The sequence below is a fragment of the Excalfactoria chinensis genome, chromosome 2 (assembly GCF_039878825.1).
Source record: "Excalfactoria chinensis isolate bCotChi1 chromosome 2, bCotChi1.hap2, whole genome shotgun sequence".
NCBI lineage: Eukaryota > Metazoa > Chordata > Aves > Galliformes > Phasianidae > Excalfactoria > Excalfactoria chinensis.
The window spans coordinates 132,468,120-132,486,043 of NC_092826.1; the positions used below are offsets into that span (position 1 = coordinate 132,468,120).

General features: G+C 39.1%; 1 protein-coding gene across 5 annotated transcripts in view; it reads right to left on the reverse strand.

Annotated features, from left to right (window-relative positions):
- Nucleotides 1–17,924, reverse strand: part of ZMYND11 (zinc finger MYND-type containing 11) — a 100,826-nt gene that overhangs the window by 19,018 nt on the left and 63,884 nt on the right. For 2 of the 5 annotated variants that reach the window (XM_072327555.1, XM_072327554.1), the window contains 2 exons: nucleotides 10,835–10,879; nucleotides 7,911–8,072 (listed from right to left, as the gene is read on the reverse strand). The exons of 1 other annotated variant lie outside the window; for it this stretch is intronic. In XM_072327555.1, the coding sequence (XP_072183656.1) occupies nucleotides 7,911–8,072; nucleotides 10,835–10,879 (207 nt within the window). The remainder of the gene's footprint in view (nucleotides 1–7,910; nucleotides 8,073–10,834; nucleotides 10,880–17,924) is intronic. 2 more of the 5 variants (XM_072327556.1, XM_072327557.1) reach the window with 1 other exon arrangement.

Below are 17,924 nucleotides of genomic sequence, written 5' to 3' on the forward strand. Positions count from 1 at the left end.
AAATGCATCCAGCAATTCATCTGCACTATCTATCGTGCTTACTAGGCAAACAGGCACCATGTGGGATGCACTCAAACACAGGACTGCTGTAGCCACTAAGAGCTCAGAGTACTTTCTGCTGCTCAAGAAATACAGCATAAAACCTAATCCAGATTTTAGACACAGTTTGCTTCCTTCTAACAATTCAGGATCCAGAAGGTTTCATCCCCATCTCAGACTAGTGCAGAGTCTTATCCTTACCCTTCAAAGCCAACTCAGGCTATTGGGGAGCTTTTCATGCAGAGAACATGCCGCTACACAGAGCGTTGCTCTCAGGTGCCTAGCTCTCCTACAGAACAGCCTTTCCAAGCCCGGGCTGCTGGCTGTGCACTGTACTGCATGGCCTTACAACAGCTGCTATCTCCTCTTTGTTCTTGCCTACAGGAGCTCTTCAAAACAAAACTGCAGTGAAAGAGCAGCATGGGTTCCAGGCTCACTGTCTGGCAGTTGTTTTTGACTGCAGACATCTTTAGCAAAAATGTTTACTTCTCCTCAGAACTCTGAATGCAATGAGTGCCAAGCTGAGTTCTCCCCTTCTATGCCTCCGATCACCACCTGTATGTAATGTGCAGGGACCAAATACTTTAGCTATACCTGCCTCCTCAAACTTTGACAGCCTTTAGCAAGATCCACATGTATGACTGCTGTTTAGCAAACAATACTATGTATGATGCACATGAAGTAACAGAACCCAGTTTACCACATAGTACCACATGGGTACCTAATGGGTAACTAAGAGAGGCTAAGAGGCTTACAAACTATTAATCACTAGAAGCGAGTTATTTTTTACTGAATTATTCATCACAGACCCTGGACATAGAGAGGGAAGATCTATGTTGAGCACAGAGCAACTACTGTTACGTATTTACTTAGCAGAGCACAAATTACATGCTAATTCAAAAAAGAAAGACAAAAGGACAAAAAAAATTTGATTCCTGGTTGAGTCTGCTCTGCTTTCATTCCTTCTGAAAGACACTGAAGACACTGAAACCACAGACTGGCTCTATTGCTACAGCAAGACTGTAACCTGTGCATCTCAGGATTGCACTTACTGCCTCCTTCTCAAATCAAATTAAATCTGTACACGGCACTACCTGTGAAGGCGTTCATTCAATTGCTTAGCAGTACACATAAAATTACAGTCTGCACTGAAATATTTCTACCTCACCATTGCATGCTATAGACTGTACCTTCACTAGCCCCATCATCATAAACCTACATAGATACTACAGTACGCAAAGCAGCACTGTGGCTTTATCCTGTAAGGACAGTGCCCCTGTTGGGCAAAGTGCAGTACTGTGGAAAGGACCAGCAGATCTTTCTCCTGTCACATTTTAGCATTATTTTCACAGCGTTAATGCTTCCTAGACTGTCTGCTCAGACTCTGGAATGAGGCAGAATTTTACTCTGAGCCCTACATCTGAATCACCTTCCGTATATCTCTTTAAAGTAAACATGGCAGACAAAGCAATCTGCCACAAGAACACGCATTCTACTTAAATTCAATTAGCTATTCAGTTCTGCATAAAACAACATTCCTACTCAGCTGCAATGCATTAAATTTTCTGCATTATGAAATGCAGCTGTTATCTTGTCATTTTATGCAAGAGCGCTGTATGTGTGCCAATGACATACCGTTTAAGCAGGCTCCTCGGGATGCAATAAAATTAACTTGCAGAGATTAGTCCTCTCTTTCTGACACTCTCTGAATATATCATCCCTTAAAATATTTCAAAATTCACATGAACCTTTTTTCATGCCCTGATGGGCAAGACAGATTGTAAGAGACCGTGTTAAGATAGATGCTTTACAGACTTATCCCTCGGGTCACAGTGAAAGATAGATAGCTGGCTTTGTGTCGTTATTGATGTCAGCAATTAATATAATCTTAAGCATCAATGAAAATGATATAATTAACTTGCCAATTCAGGCAAATTCTCCACATTTCCCTGAATTCTCTATACTGATTTATTTTAATAATAAAAAAAAAAGATCTTCAGGTTGCTCTACTAAATATTAAAAGGTAATGAATTAGGGCATAGAAGCCTTTGTGCCAGCACAACGTCTTTTTACAGCAAGGTTACTCGCCCTTCATAGAAAGGTATAATTAAACCACTTCATTTGCTTTTGAACAAGTTTACTCTCTAGGAGATACCTAATATGTGGTTTGGAAGCTATGACCAAAAACGTGGATTTTTTTTTCCATCAAACTAATATGTGCTTTGAAGACCTGCCTTGCTGTGGGATTAATCAAACTAGGCACACTTAACGAATAGTTAATACTAGATGAGGGACATCTTTAACATAAAATCAAATTATATTATTCTAGGAAAATTTACCCACTTTCAGGTCCCTTTACAGACAGAGTGATATAAAAGCAAGAGCAGATGAAAATTAGGTCTTCTAATTTCCTGCTTTTAGGAAAGGAAACCAATACTGGTCACTCGTGAAATTGCAGAAGCGGTAATATCTATAGTGAATCTTTTCTCACAGTCAGATCTACTAAGACACACCATTGGAACATTTTTAAAGAGACTGTTAAGATTCAATCCAACCCAAACAGATTTTCAGGATCATTTAATATACGGATTGTATTGGTTCTGGCTGGAATGCAGTTTATTTTCTTCACAGCAGCTCATATGGAGCTGGGTTTCAGATACATCAACAAAACTATGCTGATAATGCAGGGATGTTTTAGCTATGGATCAGCAGTGTCTGCAGAACATGAAGGACTTCTCTGTTTCTCTGGATACCCCAGTGAATGGACAGTGTGCAAGAAAATGGGAAGGGATACAACCAGGTAGATAACCCAAACTGACCACAGATATATCCTATCCCATGGTTGGATTACATGATCTTAGTGGTCTCTTCTAACCTTAATGATTCTACAGTTCTCTAATTCAATCACGCTCAGCAATAAAAAGTGAAAATGGGTGCTCTATGGAGGTTATCCACCCTTAGCTCAGGCTCTAGCTATTGGGTTACCCATGGGTGGTGCTGAGCAATTGCTTTTGCATCACTTTTTTTGCTTTGCTTTGTTTCTTCTCTTCTTCCACTTCTCATCTCACAAGGTTTTCTTGCTTGAACTCCTCCTTTTACTCTTCGCCTAACCCACAGAGGAGCAAAGGGGCAAAGCCTGTGAGTAGCTGCATGGTGGTACTCAGCTGCCTACCAGGGTTATCCCCTGGCAGGGATTATTTCCAAGTCACACCAAATTATAGTGAAATCAGCAGCCTTTCCACTTGGAATCATAGTCAACTGCCAGGCAATGATGCTTACATTGTGGGTGCAGGAGCACAGAACGTGAAAATAGCAATCCTCATGTAGAAGATTCATAACATCTGGTAGGCAAAAGGCCAAAGCTGCAACCTAACTCTGCTGGTAGGTGCAGGAATTGCTTTATATATGCGTTACTCTCTATGGCACGTCTGTTTCTTAGGAATTGGTACCTGAAGACTGGATTTATGTTACTGTTTGCATTCATTATCTCAGATTAATAAAAGCACTTAGCTGGGGAAGAGGGTGGCAATACACTGCACTGTGAAGGTGCAAGTTACTTAGCAACCCTGACAGGCACAGTGCAGGAAATCACTGCCAGGCTTGATGAACTCCCTGAGGTCAGCACCAGCTGAGGGGACTCCCAGGAAACACTCCGTCCTGAAGGAGAACTGTTTATGGTGGAACTATCTCTGCTTCACACTCTGAGGTACAGAGGTTTCCTTATAGTCTGCAATTAACAATTTTCCCTGTTCCATTCTCAGCTGTCAGGTGTATGCACACACTGAAGAGCTCCACATCAGAGCAGGAAGCAGCTCAGTGATGGATTAAGCAAAGGCTGCTCAGTGACAGACACATCTTTCTAAGTCACCAGCTCCATTTCCAGAAGTGGTTCAGATTTCCAGGGGTGCATCCACAGAGGAGAACTAAGTGTACGAGCCCCCCATTTGTTCACCAATGTTGTTTATAAGCTCTCTGCTTTACCTGCTTGCCCTTGGATTTTTTTAGGGTTTAAATTTACAGAGGAATTTGATGCTAATGCACAGATAAAATTGGTATAAATATGCCAGACCCCATTTATGGAATACGTTCCATCATGTAGTTACTGTACAGGTTCTGGCTGTGACAGTTTTTTTCACAGGAAGTTCCAGATCCACTTCACTTCAGTAATCTTCATATGCATGTGTTTCTAACTTTCAGTCTCACTTGTCATGTTATACCTACTGCTGATGGTGAGCTGCATGATGGAGAATTGTTATGTACCCTATGAAATACTCACTACAGTACCAGAACTCCAAAACAACTTATTTATGGAACACATCAGCACAGTATTTCATCTCTTAAGCTCTACACTTCACTTTGCTTGCATGTGCACAAAACACAGAAATACTGAATAACCGACTGCCGTCAGTAAATTGGTTATAATTCCTTGCACAGCCCATGCATGAAAGATCAATGCCTGATCAGATGTTTGCAAACAAATCCAACAACAGTAACAACAAAAACAACAAAATAGCCCAGGGAGACAAGTGAAACCAAAATTCTTCCTTTCTGCTTCACTAACTAAAATTGTATTCCTCTGGGGCAAAATCCATCACCATGCGTAATTTTGCCTCTCTAAAAATATACATATTTTAAATTTAAAGTATTAATCATAGGCAGTTATTTGATTTGGGATCAGTTTTCTCCTATTCAGACTTCTTGTATACATCTATTTTCACAAACAACAACAACAACAAAAACATTGCATTTTTGCAGTACTTTATGTAGTTTTGAGGTACTAAATTAACAACTGGATAAGATTAATTTCCTCTCTTTATCCAAACAAAGAGTGGCAATAAGCGTGCAAGTCTCCTGCATCCTTCAGAGACCCAGCAGACTGACCCTGTATTGCATCGGCCATTCCAGTAGTGGGAAAAGGCTAATGCAGTCTCTAAGTCCACTTGATACCATTTTTCTCTAGTGATCTATCTACCAGGAATTCTGATGATAAAACCAATTTATTTCACTTAAGACATTGATTAGTCAGCAGTCAGGGAGTATCTTCAATCACTGCAGTATGGTTTGCGTTGAACTTTGCTTGACTTTTGTCTCCTGCTGAGAATTATGTAGAGTATAAAATATTCAGATTGGTTCCATAAAGTTAAAAAAAAAAAAAAAGAAGAAGAAAAAAGAAAAAAAAAAAAAAAAGGAAAAAAAAAAAGCCAAGAATGAGACATTCTTGCTTATGGATGTGGTGGGGAAAAAATTGCCAGCAGGAAAACTGAGTTGAGAGCACAGCTTGCGAGGGACCGTTCTAAACGTTATAGGAGAAAAAATATTTCCAAGTTATGAACAAATCCTTGGCAATGTCCTTTATAAAATGCTTCTGAGTAGTCAAGTGTGCAAGATAAAGCTGCGCAGGTTGATTGAACTAGTACAGCCAGCAATTGTGAAACAAATAATCCAAAGGCTTGCTGACCTTGGCAGCATTACAGAAGCAATCTTTACATAAGAATGAAGCGTTCTTCGATTATTTCTCCCAATATATTAGGTTTCAAACATATTTCCACTTCACCTTTGTAAAGAGCTTGGAGATCCCTTGGTAAAATGTCCTATGACCAGTCATGAGAAAAAAAGTACAAAAATATACACATCTCTCTGTCCCTATTACTTCCCTTGAACAACCATATTTACTGCAGATAATGCAAAGTAAATCCCATTGCCCTTACGCAAGATAGTTAAGCTGGCTGGACATCAGCCAAGGTTCTCTAAACTACCATAGTATTTTGAATATAGGCCTCTCTCATTCCTTTATAATAAAATCAGAGCAGTCTGTTCCTAGGAAGGTGGGGCGAAAGCAGTGGAAGAATACTGAAACCTCACACAAGCAAGCTAATTCTCATCTAGACCTCTTCTTTTCTCCCTGGGCCTGTGCAAACCTCATTAGTCCCAGTTTGCAAACTTAGGGCTTCAAGTGAACTGGAGTAATTATCAGAAGAGATGCCAGCACAAGGGAAAAAGGGATGACGTGGCATTCAAAATGGCAGTATTCTTATAAGTACGTTGGTCACCACCTGAGGCACTGAGCAAGCCAAAGGTGTCTGGAGCAGGAAGGATGTAAGAGCCCCTGAAACCTCTCCTTGTATAACAAAAAGGGAATCAATAGGCAAAAGGACACACTACATATGGTCTAAGATGCATAGCATTTTCTTAAAGGTAAATATTTGTTTAATATCAGTGCCGTAAAGTATCTCAGATCTCTAAGATGGAAGTCCAACTGATTTCAGAGCAGATCACCCCACAGATCTGTGCACTCTGCATGCAGCAGTTTAGCTCTTCCATTCTGCAGACATCCATCTTATAAGACAGATGCCACAAGCCTCCTAAAGCACAAGGTGGCTTAAATCATTTACATTCTCTCTTCCATCAAGTGTCATCTAAAGCTGTTTGCAAACTAGAGTGGAGAGTGTATCAGATTTATCTGTTCTTAACTATTTGTAACAACTATCAATATTTATTATGGGAAATAACGATTATTAAAGTGATTACTTTAAAAATCTAAAAGCAATTATTCACATATCTACTACCATTCTTTGTTTTGAACACAGAGAATACTGAATAGCTAAATTAAATACTGGTACTTTGATTCAGGAGGATACAGTACATATCCTTATTCTTAACTGCTTGCTCCCAGCCACAAGGATAGTTTTTAATTCCCTTGCACTTCCCTTACACTTCTTATTTTGAGTATTTCCCTAAACCCCGAGAGCTCCCAGTCTGAGGCAGAAGGTGTCAGGTTTTTACAACTGGTTCTAAGGTAACAGCAGTCAGGAAGTGTTGTTTTGAAAGAAAGCAATCCATATGTTAAAAAGAAAGCAAAACACAACACTTCTCTGTGCTTAAGAAGCACTGACCCTTAATGTTGGTTACAAGAGATCATCTGAAGGTCAGTCTGCTGCCCTACCGCTAGACCTCAGCCTTTGGCAAGGAGCTTCCTCTTCCTCCAGTAACCCACGGTAGAGGGCAACTGGCAGATTTTTATGCCCTTTATATCAATAATTTTTTCTTACTCACTCATATGCTTTGTTTCCTATTGAAGGAAGCCTAGAAATGAGGTGCATTGTGGGAGGTTATGCAGAGGTGAAAACAGATAAGAAAAATACACAGCTGATGTGAGGCTTGGTACCAGCAAGCACTTCCATGACATACGTCTACTCTTCTAACAACATGTAGACAACATACCTGCTTGTTCTTCTAACGTATGTAAGAAATAATTCTGCTGTCACCCTACTACATTCATAAGAAAAACAACTGTAAAGAAAAAGCAGTATAGATACAGATGTGATGGGCGAAATCCATATTGACTTTTTCATGCCAATAAATGCATAGGAGTAAATGAAAGGCAGAATTTCACCCCTTGCTTTTAGACACTGCAGTTGTCAGCAAGATGATTGTGGCTTTATCATGTAAAATATGATTCTAATAAGATATTAGGAATGCGATCATCAAAATACAAAAAAAAAATTACATTATGGTTCATTAAAATGAAGTTTAGTAAAAACAGCAGCATCTTATACAGCAATCTACTTACTTATGTTGAAGATTTCCACAATATACTGCATTCATACATTGCATACATACGTACACGCATTCCCACACAGTATACTGTGTGCTTTCAAACGCATACGTAAAACTTGCTGGAGTCTTCAAAAATAACCATCTGCTACATGCACCATCATTTAGTATCTCTGTACAGATGCTCTAGGTATGTACCATTGTTAAAATATTCAGTTCTTTATCCATTAACCTGGCCAGACCATCTGGACACCTTAATGAAACTATTCACGAATACCAACCCTCTAATCAGCACATGAAAGCTCATAGGTACTCACCCTGCAAACTGGGCACTGCCAGTGACTACTGCTGTCTCTAAGCCTGAACTCATCAGACAAACACTTGGAATGATACACACGAAAACACAGGTCACATATCAACACCTCTCCAGGCAAATGGCATTCAAAACAATACCAGTCATGATTTTCTGTTTCCCAGTCCTACAAAAAATACAAAATATTTTGGTATGATATTCTGTCAAAATCTTCAGGAACTAAGAACAAAATCGATATATGTCTTGAAATCCAGCAGCAATTAGACATTATAAACAGTTTAAAAAGTGTATAATGTTTAAAAGACAGGGGAAAACCTACATGCTTGAATATCTTCATCAATTTACTATGCACTAACTCAAACAGCATGTGAATGCCAAGTTTTAGCTTTTTCAAGTGTCTGATCGGTAACATAATTTCAAATATGAGCTCTGTCCACAATGAAAATTGGGTCTGTTTTCTATCCTTGCGTACAACGCTGTTGTCGACCTCTCTGTAGTAGACTACAAACAAAAGGCTGTGCACTTCAATTGAGCATACCTATTTCCTCGGACTACATCCCCTTGGTTTGATTGTTACAGTATATTTTCAACTGTAATATTCTGAAGGGTGGCCCCTTCCAGTCTTTACTCTCTTTAAACTGACAGCTTTTCCAAGTGTTGAGTTACAAGGAATACATGAAATCATGAACCTATAATTGCAAGAAATGTTTTTGCTAAGCAATCTCAATACAATTCAAAAAATAGAAAATGTTTCACTTGCAGTGCCCAATAGCACTCATTCCTGAAATGTCCTACAGAAGACAAAGGATATGGTTCTGCTGATATACAGATGTCTTCAATGCACTCTTTCTGAAAATTCAGCCCCAGTGGCCAAATTCTGACCTTTGAAACATGTGCATAAGCTTTGCTGAAGCAACTGAGAGCAGCATGCATATAATTTGGAGGTATGATTTTGATCTAGGAATCTCTAGCACTAAAACCAGACAGAATTGCCAGTGGCCACCATAAAATGTTTGTTATCTGAAATGCCATACTTTTCCTTACACTTTGAAGACAAAATAACTGTCATATCTCAGATTAAACTCCCAGTGCTTTTTAATGTCCAAATGTCACTTTTCAGTGGGTTCAGATGTCTGAAAAAAAAATTACTCCTATTCTTCAAGAAATTATCTTGATAAAAATCAGATCGAGCTTTTTTAATGTCACATTGTAAAGGTGGAGTCTGCAACTCCCACCACTGGCCTGAACAGGTTTTCATCAAATTCTCTGTTCCCATACTTGGGAAGCAGTGCCCCTCAGGTCCATAGGTATCAGGTCCCCACCATGGAGTGGGCTTAGAAGTGCTACAGAGTGGTACCTCCAGTCCCTTGGGCTGAAGCAGCTGTATTCTGTACAGCACTCATCTGACCAGAGTCCTCCACAAATATAAGACATTTCAGGACAACCCCAATTGCCTACACTAAAGTTTATACCCATGAATGTTGGAGCGGTAAGAGAAACAAACCAATAAAATGGAAAAAAAAAAATAAAAAAATAAAATCCTTAACCAATTTCTGTCTCAAAACTTGATCCTCCTTTATTGTTCACATTATCAGTGTAACTTGACTCTTCTCTTGGCTTTGTTCTTATTCAATTTTGCGTATCAATTCTGTGTATCTCAGAATGGCAAAACAATACCACTTAATTTAGCTATTAAGATTGTATTCTCATTTCACCAAATCTTTCCCCTTTAACAAAATCCATTGGCAGAACACTCTGAGAGTCCTTTCCTTGCAATAGTTTAGAAATAACTAAAGATACTGCATTGTAGATGCATGCGGTTTCTCAGCAGATCGTCAAAAATCGGGATATTCAATACTTAGCATAATACTTTTTACAGAACTGCAAGATAAATTAGTCAATAAATAAGTGATAAAGAGCCAATCAAGCAAGAAAGGTTTGACTGAAGTTTTATCCAGAGAAAAATCAAATGAAGAAGAGCCCAAGAGATTCTGGCTACTGAGGAATTTACTGCAATAAAAGGATTCCAGGATTTTTCCTTTTTATTCATATTTGTTTTCTTATTGGTATATTCCAGATATTCCATTGTTAGGAAATATACTGGCAAAGAGATGTGGAATTTAATAAGCATAGGGAAACATACTTGCTGGCAAGAAAAAGCATGTGCTCAAGCCAGAAACCACAATGTTAAATAAAACACCAGAAGAAGCTTTCTTGAATAATCCCAATCGAAAGTTTCGAAAATATCATTAGTTCTAAATAGGCATCACCGGGTTTATCACAGAGAAGATTTTTAGTTTAATGCAGTATATTTAGTGCATAAGCATACACAAAACATTCATTTATGCAATATATCCATAAAGTTAATAAAAGAAAACAAAAAAAGGTCCATAGCCCTTGTGAGAAGCTATACTATTGCCTTCAATAGCAAGGTCAGAGGCAGTAATTTTGCTCCAGCAGCAGTGAAATGTTACTGCTTCTCTCGGTTTGCATGTGTTTGAATGGGAGGAGAATGTGCTCCCAGGAGATTTTTTCGTGCAGGAGACCAGATTCATTTACAGAGCTCAAACTGCCTGCCAGTGCTCGGGGTAGGACAGGTCAACATCCTCCGCCAGCTGCAAACGCGGTTAAGTCTGCATTTACGATATACACCACCAGGTGTCATCAGCCACTCCAAAAATGACTGATTAAAGGGCAACCATTGTAACAACATCTTGAACTGTAACGTGTGAGTAACCACTTCCAGCCCCCAGGAGAGAGAAAAATCATCAAACTAGATACATACATAATGCAGACTAAACTCGGAATTGGAAGTGATATGGATGATGGTGGTGGTTAATATAGCAAACTAAGCTATCCTAATGGAAGACAGAAACGTAATAGAAAATATGACAGAATTCAAAACCACATAGTGCAAAAATTGTTCACCTTGTTTTTTGCTGCTGTCTGGGAAAAAGGCTGCATACCGTAGGCCTTTCAAAATAAAAACAAAACAAACTTTGTATCTATACTGTAATCCGTCCGATTATCAGGATATACACAAGGCTAGAAAGAATTCATGCACAGTGACCAGGAAATCAATGTTACTTCTAACATCTGGCTGCATACATTTCCTCCTGCATTTCTGGAAAGCTAATGTTTTAACCACATTCTGTCTCTTTACGACATCCCAGGTACTTATATGATTAAAAGAACCCAACACCCATCTTCTTCCCCATATACACACCCACCACCAGGGAAACTGAGAAACGTTCAAGAATATTAACGATTATTAATCAATGATACAAAAAGCTGCGTTGGCTCCTGTAAAGTGATTTACTGCACAGACCCCAATGAAATCAAGCTGCATATGATCAAAGATGAAATTCCCATTTTATCATAAAACTCACAGTCCTCATAGTTTTACAAAAGGGGACACGTGTTCCTGGGGCCATACAGAACCAAGGCAGGACCTCCACCATAGGGACTCAGCTTGCCAATATCCTCGCTCCCGGATGGAGGGCAGGGAAAGCCTCTGGGTCACCAAGGGAATCCTCCATTGGCTGGAGCCAGCTGCCCAAGTCTAGTGGTACCCAGGGACTGCCCACAGCTCTTGGGAGGGAGCGGGGTTGGCAGCAGAGCTAGGTAGCTCAGATGGAAGAGGAGGCCTCTCACCTTTGTTTTACTCGGCTTCCCATTGCTTTTGTAGATACACACATTAGCAGGGCAGCAAATGTCTGTTTGGGGGATTTTATTTAATAGCAAAAGAGCTACGTTCTGTTAAGCAGAGTGGAATCTTGCAGCAATATGGGTCACTTGTGGTCACTTGCTCTTTATATTCAAATCGGTCAAACATTATATCACAAAGGTCACTTTGCACTGACATAAATAGCAGTTGAGATTTATCAGCAACATGAACGAAACAAAGCAACAATTCTGAAATACGACTTAACTTATGACTGACACATAAGCTTACTTGTTCATGATTTGTATTAAGTAGGTTGTCTTAAAGAACATACACATATTTATTCTGGAAGAACAGAAAAATAACATAGGGCAGAAAATGTCAGGCTACCTAGAACATCTGACACCTCGAAAAGAGATAAACCCAACAGAACAGAATGAATCACCATGTCGTTGCCTTTACTGTAAAATGAAATATATAGTTGTTGTCAAGGAAAGAATAATTTTAGTGCATAAAGAAAACGTCCATTATTATGCAAATGTACATGGAAAAGAAATGCTTACTCATTAGTAATGGAGATTTACGTTGCTGTAATTGAAATAGGGAATCTGTATGTTGGAGAATGTGACGTTTTGCTGTACAATCAGCATACCATTAAGGAGGAGACATACTGACAGTAACATTGACAATAATTTAGAGGTCACAACTACAACAATTAGGTCATTTCCATGCCTTACCAATACCATAATTATTGCACCAAAAAGGGGATATAAAAACAAACAGTAACTTTTCATTTTCCTACAATTTATATGCAGTCATTGCACATGAAAACATTATAACCTCTTCACTTAGACTTTGCCTAAAAGGACCACTTTGCCTCTTTAAAATGTACATTCCATTAACATAACTCATTTCTTACCTGTTAATCTGTTTTCTCCAAGTCCCTTAATGGTAGCCCAGGTAAAAAGTCACTCTACTATCAGGTGGAAGAGAGGAAAAGGGAGGGGGGGAAAAGGCAAAACTCTATTCACAAAACTCCCCTCTATGGGGATTTGCTGGTTTCACACAGTTGAACTAGATTTCCCAAGCCATCCAAATCATGGCTATCCTTTGGACCCAACCAGCAAGCTAAAAAAAAATAAAAAGGGTCACATAGATAGAAAAACAATTTTAAGTCAGTTATTTCTTTGGCGCAATCATGTTTATTTATGAATAACATACATACAGTTCTGTTGTCCTAAATTCAATATGACGCAAATGAAGGAAAGCATTTTCCTTGGAGCTCATGGTCCCCAGCCTTTTCCTTTATGGCATTTTGTCCCATTGTACTCTTTGGCTTTTTTGTTGTTGTTTTTTTCTCCCTGGCATTTGGTTTCAAGGGCTTCTCCAGAATTTCTTTGCTGCTTACCTATGCGCTGCTGTGCTGCTTCTGTGGAACTCTCATTCACACACACGCACAAGCAGCTCCTTTCAGACCACTGGATTTTCATTCAGACCCACCTGTGCACAAACCCATGGTCAGCTCTGTACAATGTCTGTGCTTTAGAGAGTCTCTCCAGCTCCAGTTGTCTTCTTGTGAATAGAGAACTCACAACAGCTTTTACATTTAGTCTAAAGGAAGAGTATTAGCAGAGACACTGTGCTATTTCACCCACACTGTATCATAACAACACTTCTAGTCTGTCACAATACAGGAATCTAGAGTGGCAAGTAGGTCCACAGCAGCAGAAAAAAGTTGTTTACAAAATAAAAACCACTTTAAAATAATAGCATTTATATGCTGTATTTATTTCAAGCCATTTTCAAATCACCAACCCAACATTTAGGGGAATCCTTCCTATTTCATAACCATTTAGAAAACAGGACAAGACCTCAATGAATGAGTTCCCATCATTTCCCTGATTCCCCTTTTCTCCGACACCTAATTGGGCTGTGTTCAATTTAAAGATGTCATTCCTGAGGCATGTGTTCTGGATTCAGTTTCTTCAGGGGTATTTTAGGATTCAGGAATAGCCATAAGGAACACTTCTTTCCCTCCTCTCCAACTCCATCAGTTTAACACCAGAATTCTTTCAGCTTTGCCCACTGATCTGCTTGATTCCTTCAGGTAAGAGAGAAGCTGTTAAAATTCAGGATTCTGTTCTTCAAGGTCTGTTTATCGACTTTCTCTTTAAACGAGAAAAAGCTCAAAGTGATAGCTATGTGTTTCTAAACAAATTTTCCATTTTTAATCAATCAGTTCCTTTCCGCCTTTTTCAGGTAGCATCTGTTCCCATCCAAGTTTAGCCATGAGCTTTGCTACAGATAATTGTTAAAACTTTGCAGTGTATTTTCCAGTCTTCATCGTTCACAAAAGTAACAAACCACTGGGGTGCGGGGGGGTGAGGTTTAGGGGAGGAGGTGCACCTCTTACAATGCTCCTGTTCTCCAAGACCAAACCTGAAGGAAGTAATTGTTACTTACATATTTGCTCTAAACGGCTACTGCACACTTAATATTGATTTGTTCATCAGTATTTTCTCAAAGCATAAGTATCAGAATCTATACTACAGGCTGAAACAGGCTCAGACAAGAGCCTATAAGTACTCTAGAAAAGCTAAACAGCATTCAGCCTTGAAGAGTCTCCCATCCATCCAGCTTTTGCACCACTACTGAACTTCCAAGTGACAACTCTGTAACAAAAGTCCTACAAAATGAGGCTGTTCATCCATGGAGTTGGACAGAGCAGATCCTGGCTCCTTTTGTTTTTTTTCTTCAGGACACTACCAGCTATGCACCCATCTGTGCACAGTTGTCTCTTTTTAAAGCATGCTGTATCTCACTGCTACAACACCTAGTAAGAAATCTTACTATGACTCTTGGTAGATGTATTAATTCTCACTGTGAATCACATACTACTTGGGCCTAGCAAAGACAATGTGCCATAGAGCACAATTTCCCATCTTTTTTTCACGATTGCATGTTTTTGGTTTTTTTTGCCACAGATTCTAGCCTGCTGCGAGGGCAGCCCTCTGTGGGCATCTCCATCAGTTTTCTCTTCACGCCAAGTATCTCTGGTTCCACCTCTTTCTTAGTCAGCAAGAATCTTCCTGTGAACTTCCATTCAGTAGCCCACTGAATCTGCTTTTAGTTTTCTTCACGATGGTTTAGGCTCAGCACTGAGGAAGGCACAATTGACTGATGGCTCAGAGGACTTACCACCTTTGCAGCAGGTAAACAGCGAGGGAGTTGTTTAATAAAGTATATCCCCACATCCATACTCAATCAGGATGTTTGCTTTACAACAGTAAACTTTCTTAAATCATCCCATGTCTTATATTTAATATTACAGTAATACATTAAATTCAGCATCAAAATAAGCTTATTTTCTCCCCAGTAGTTTTCTCATATATACATACTAGATACATTGACTCATGTTTTGCTTGTGCTTTTTTCTGCTCATCAGAAGTGTTCTGCATCCATCTCTCTTTCAAAGCCAAAAAGACTTCAGTAACTAGAACTCCTTTATGAAAATTGTTTCACTTAATCTTCTCCTTCCTTTTCTAGGAAACTGCTGCAGTAGGTAGCTACCCCGATCCATGATTTTAGAGACAGGATAATTGGTCCATTGCAAATCACTTGCCTTTTTATAGATCCTTTCTTTTGATGATCTGAATTTCGTCTTAAAAATGGAATTCCACAGCCTGACTTTGTAGGGATACTTTGATGGCATTCGTTACTCATACTTCATCACAAAAAGAAATGCAAAGCAATAATGAGTTCACATATCTTCACAACTACCCAGGCATCCTGCTTAATTTCAAGTACTTCATTTACATGTTTTGGTTCATTCTATACAGATTTTCATAGCATTACAACAACTGATTTGTTCCATTACTCTGTCAGAAGACAGATCAAAATCTCCTTCTCTATAATATGTATTGAAAACAGGTGTATTTAGAGGCATGTGATAATTCAGTTCCATCTTCTTGAATGATAACTCATTCCAGTTCTGAGGCACACATGCAAGAAGACTCAGGTTCTGCAGTGAATTCCACAGCCTCTCAGTAGACCTTCTTTCATTGTGCTTCATCTGCAAGCCCATTTGTCTAATAAAGTTATTGCCAATTTGTCTTAGAAGTTGTCTGTTTCTAGCAGAAACCACAAATTCAACTCTGGATGTCTACCAGGACAGGTAGATTTTCGCTCCCTCATCTACCTCATACTTATGTTCTGGCCCATTCAAGGAGATGGGCTCCAAAGTGCAAAGCCAGTTGTCAACTCCCAGAGCTAAAGAAGAAGTGAAGTTTTTTTTTCAACAAGTGTAGTAGCGTGCCAGTAGCCAAAATGACTGTTAAAATCTCTGTGTGTTCATCTTCTCAGCCTATAAGTTGTGTTCCTGAAGCAATGCATAAATCTCAGTTTCCCTCCCAAGGAGATCACATTTGGGTAGCAGTAGTACACATTATTTCGGGTGAGACAATATGAGAATTCTCCTCCATGATATTAGAAACAGAATGTCATTTTAAATGAAAATAATTTTTATCCTCCTTCATGTTCCAAGTGAGTTCAAGGTTAATAGAAACTTGCAACACATCTCCTCAGAAACTGCATTCACTTCTGCTATTAATGTCATAATTTTTTACTCAGGTTGAGCCAAGAGGAGGTTTGTAAGCTATTCTCATTAGGGAGATACATCAGTGATGGAGTGAAGTATTTATTAGGTGCAGTGCCTTTTATTTCCATATTGTGTATTTCCAAATCTCTTTCCAAGAAGCATTGTGCATAAAATGGCTCTCCCTTCTGTCTTCTTCTTAGTATATGCTTACATTGCTGCTCTGGCCATAACTTCTACATGGGATTTTGTAGTGTTTTTCTATGTTGATGTTTCTGCACACACAGATCTCTCAAACAATATTCTAATCTTTCTATCCAAACCAATGGCAAAAATTCCTACACTCTTTGCTTAAATCTCACACTTCTTTTCCCTTCTTGTGCTATAGGTGTGGCTGGTATTGTTTCAGCTTTCAGTGAAAGAAAAGGAACAAGGTCTGCTTTTATCGTGAATCAAACATAAATGTTAATAAGTTCATGCGATTCAATAAAATTTCATTCAGAGACCAGCATGACATCACAGGAAAAGAATCAAAGTAACTGTCAGAGATGGATAGCTTTTTGAACACACAAACTGAATAAAACAATGCTACCAGGTTAGGGCTAGCACAAAAGAGGTGGAAAAACACGAGATGTGTATCTTCAGAGCAAACTCAAGATGGGCTGGTCTAAGCCATCTAACACATTAACATAATTTGAGTACCGTGTTGGAAACTTTATGCAGACCAGACTGACCAACCTACTTGAAACCTGAAAGCAAATTATCATTCTTCTACAGACCTCTTAAGAGAGCAGAAATGTGAAATCTGTGAACAATGTCAGTATCACAACCACAGAACAGTGGGTGAAAACCTTCAAGAAGAAAAGAGCACTGGATTGATCGAATTTTTAACAGTCAAGTTGACAAAGCTGAGATAGGCAAATGAAGATCCTGATGAAGTTGTTTTACCAGTTTAAAAGATGCATCATCTCTTAATTATGCAATAAGGTGGACTCCTCTAGTGTCATCTCTGGTAGCGTGAAGATCCTCCAAACAACGTGAGCTTTTGTGCTGATTTTCAGAAAGCACAGGTACTTCCTTTTTAGGGGGTGAAAAATAAAGGAGGATTGGAGTGGAGGGAAGAAATATTCCTGAACATATGTGAAGAGAAAAACTCGGAAAAGGAAAGTACAGAATTGTTAATGATTCTTAACACATATAGGGAAAGGAAGGCCACTGCAAGACAGCAAGGTCGTCCTCGTGAGCTACATGGCAATAGCTTTAATGTAAAGACAATGTGCTTCAACACGGCAAGAGTAAAACATTTCTCAAACACGAGGTGGGAGTTCCAAGTTCTAATTTGCTCAAGGACAAAATAGTCTGTGCTTTAATTTGAGGGCTTGAAAATATCTGTTTTTCATAAATCCACAGCAAGGTATTACACTAGTGGACACCTACTTTGAGCTCAATAATAAGCAGATGCTTACACCAGTGCAATTTATGATAATTATTTGCTACAAAAATCTGTTTCCTTTAGTGTGCAGTGACTGGTATGGTGGTGCTCTTTTGGCAAAATAACCTCTGAAAGATGGGAATTTAGAGGATGAAGAGATAAGATAGCAAAGAGAGAGTCAATTTCAGATATCCATTTCCCTTGAGTGCCCTTGTGAGACTGAACCGATAGGCGCCTTGAGCCTTAAAGCCTCCTCATATCTAACCTGAGTTGTGAAATGGAAGCTAGTCCAGAAATTTTTCCCCCAAAAGAATGTTCTTTAATTTTG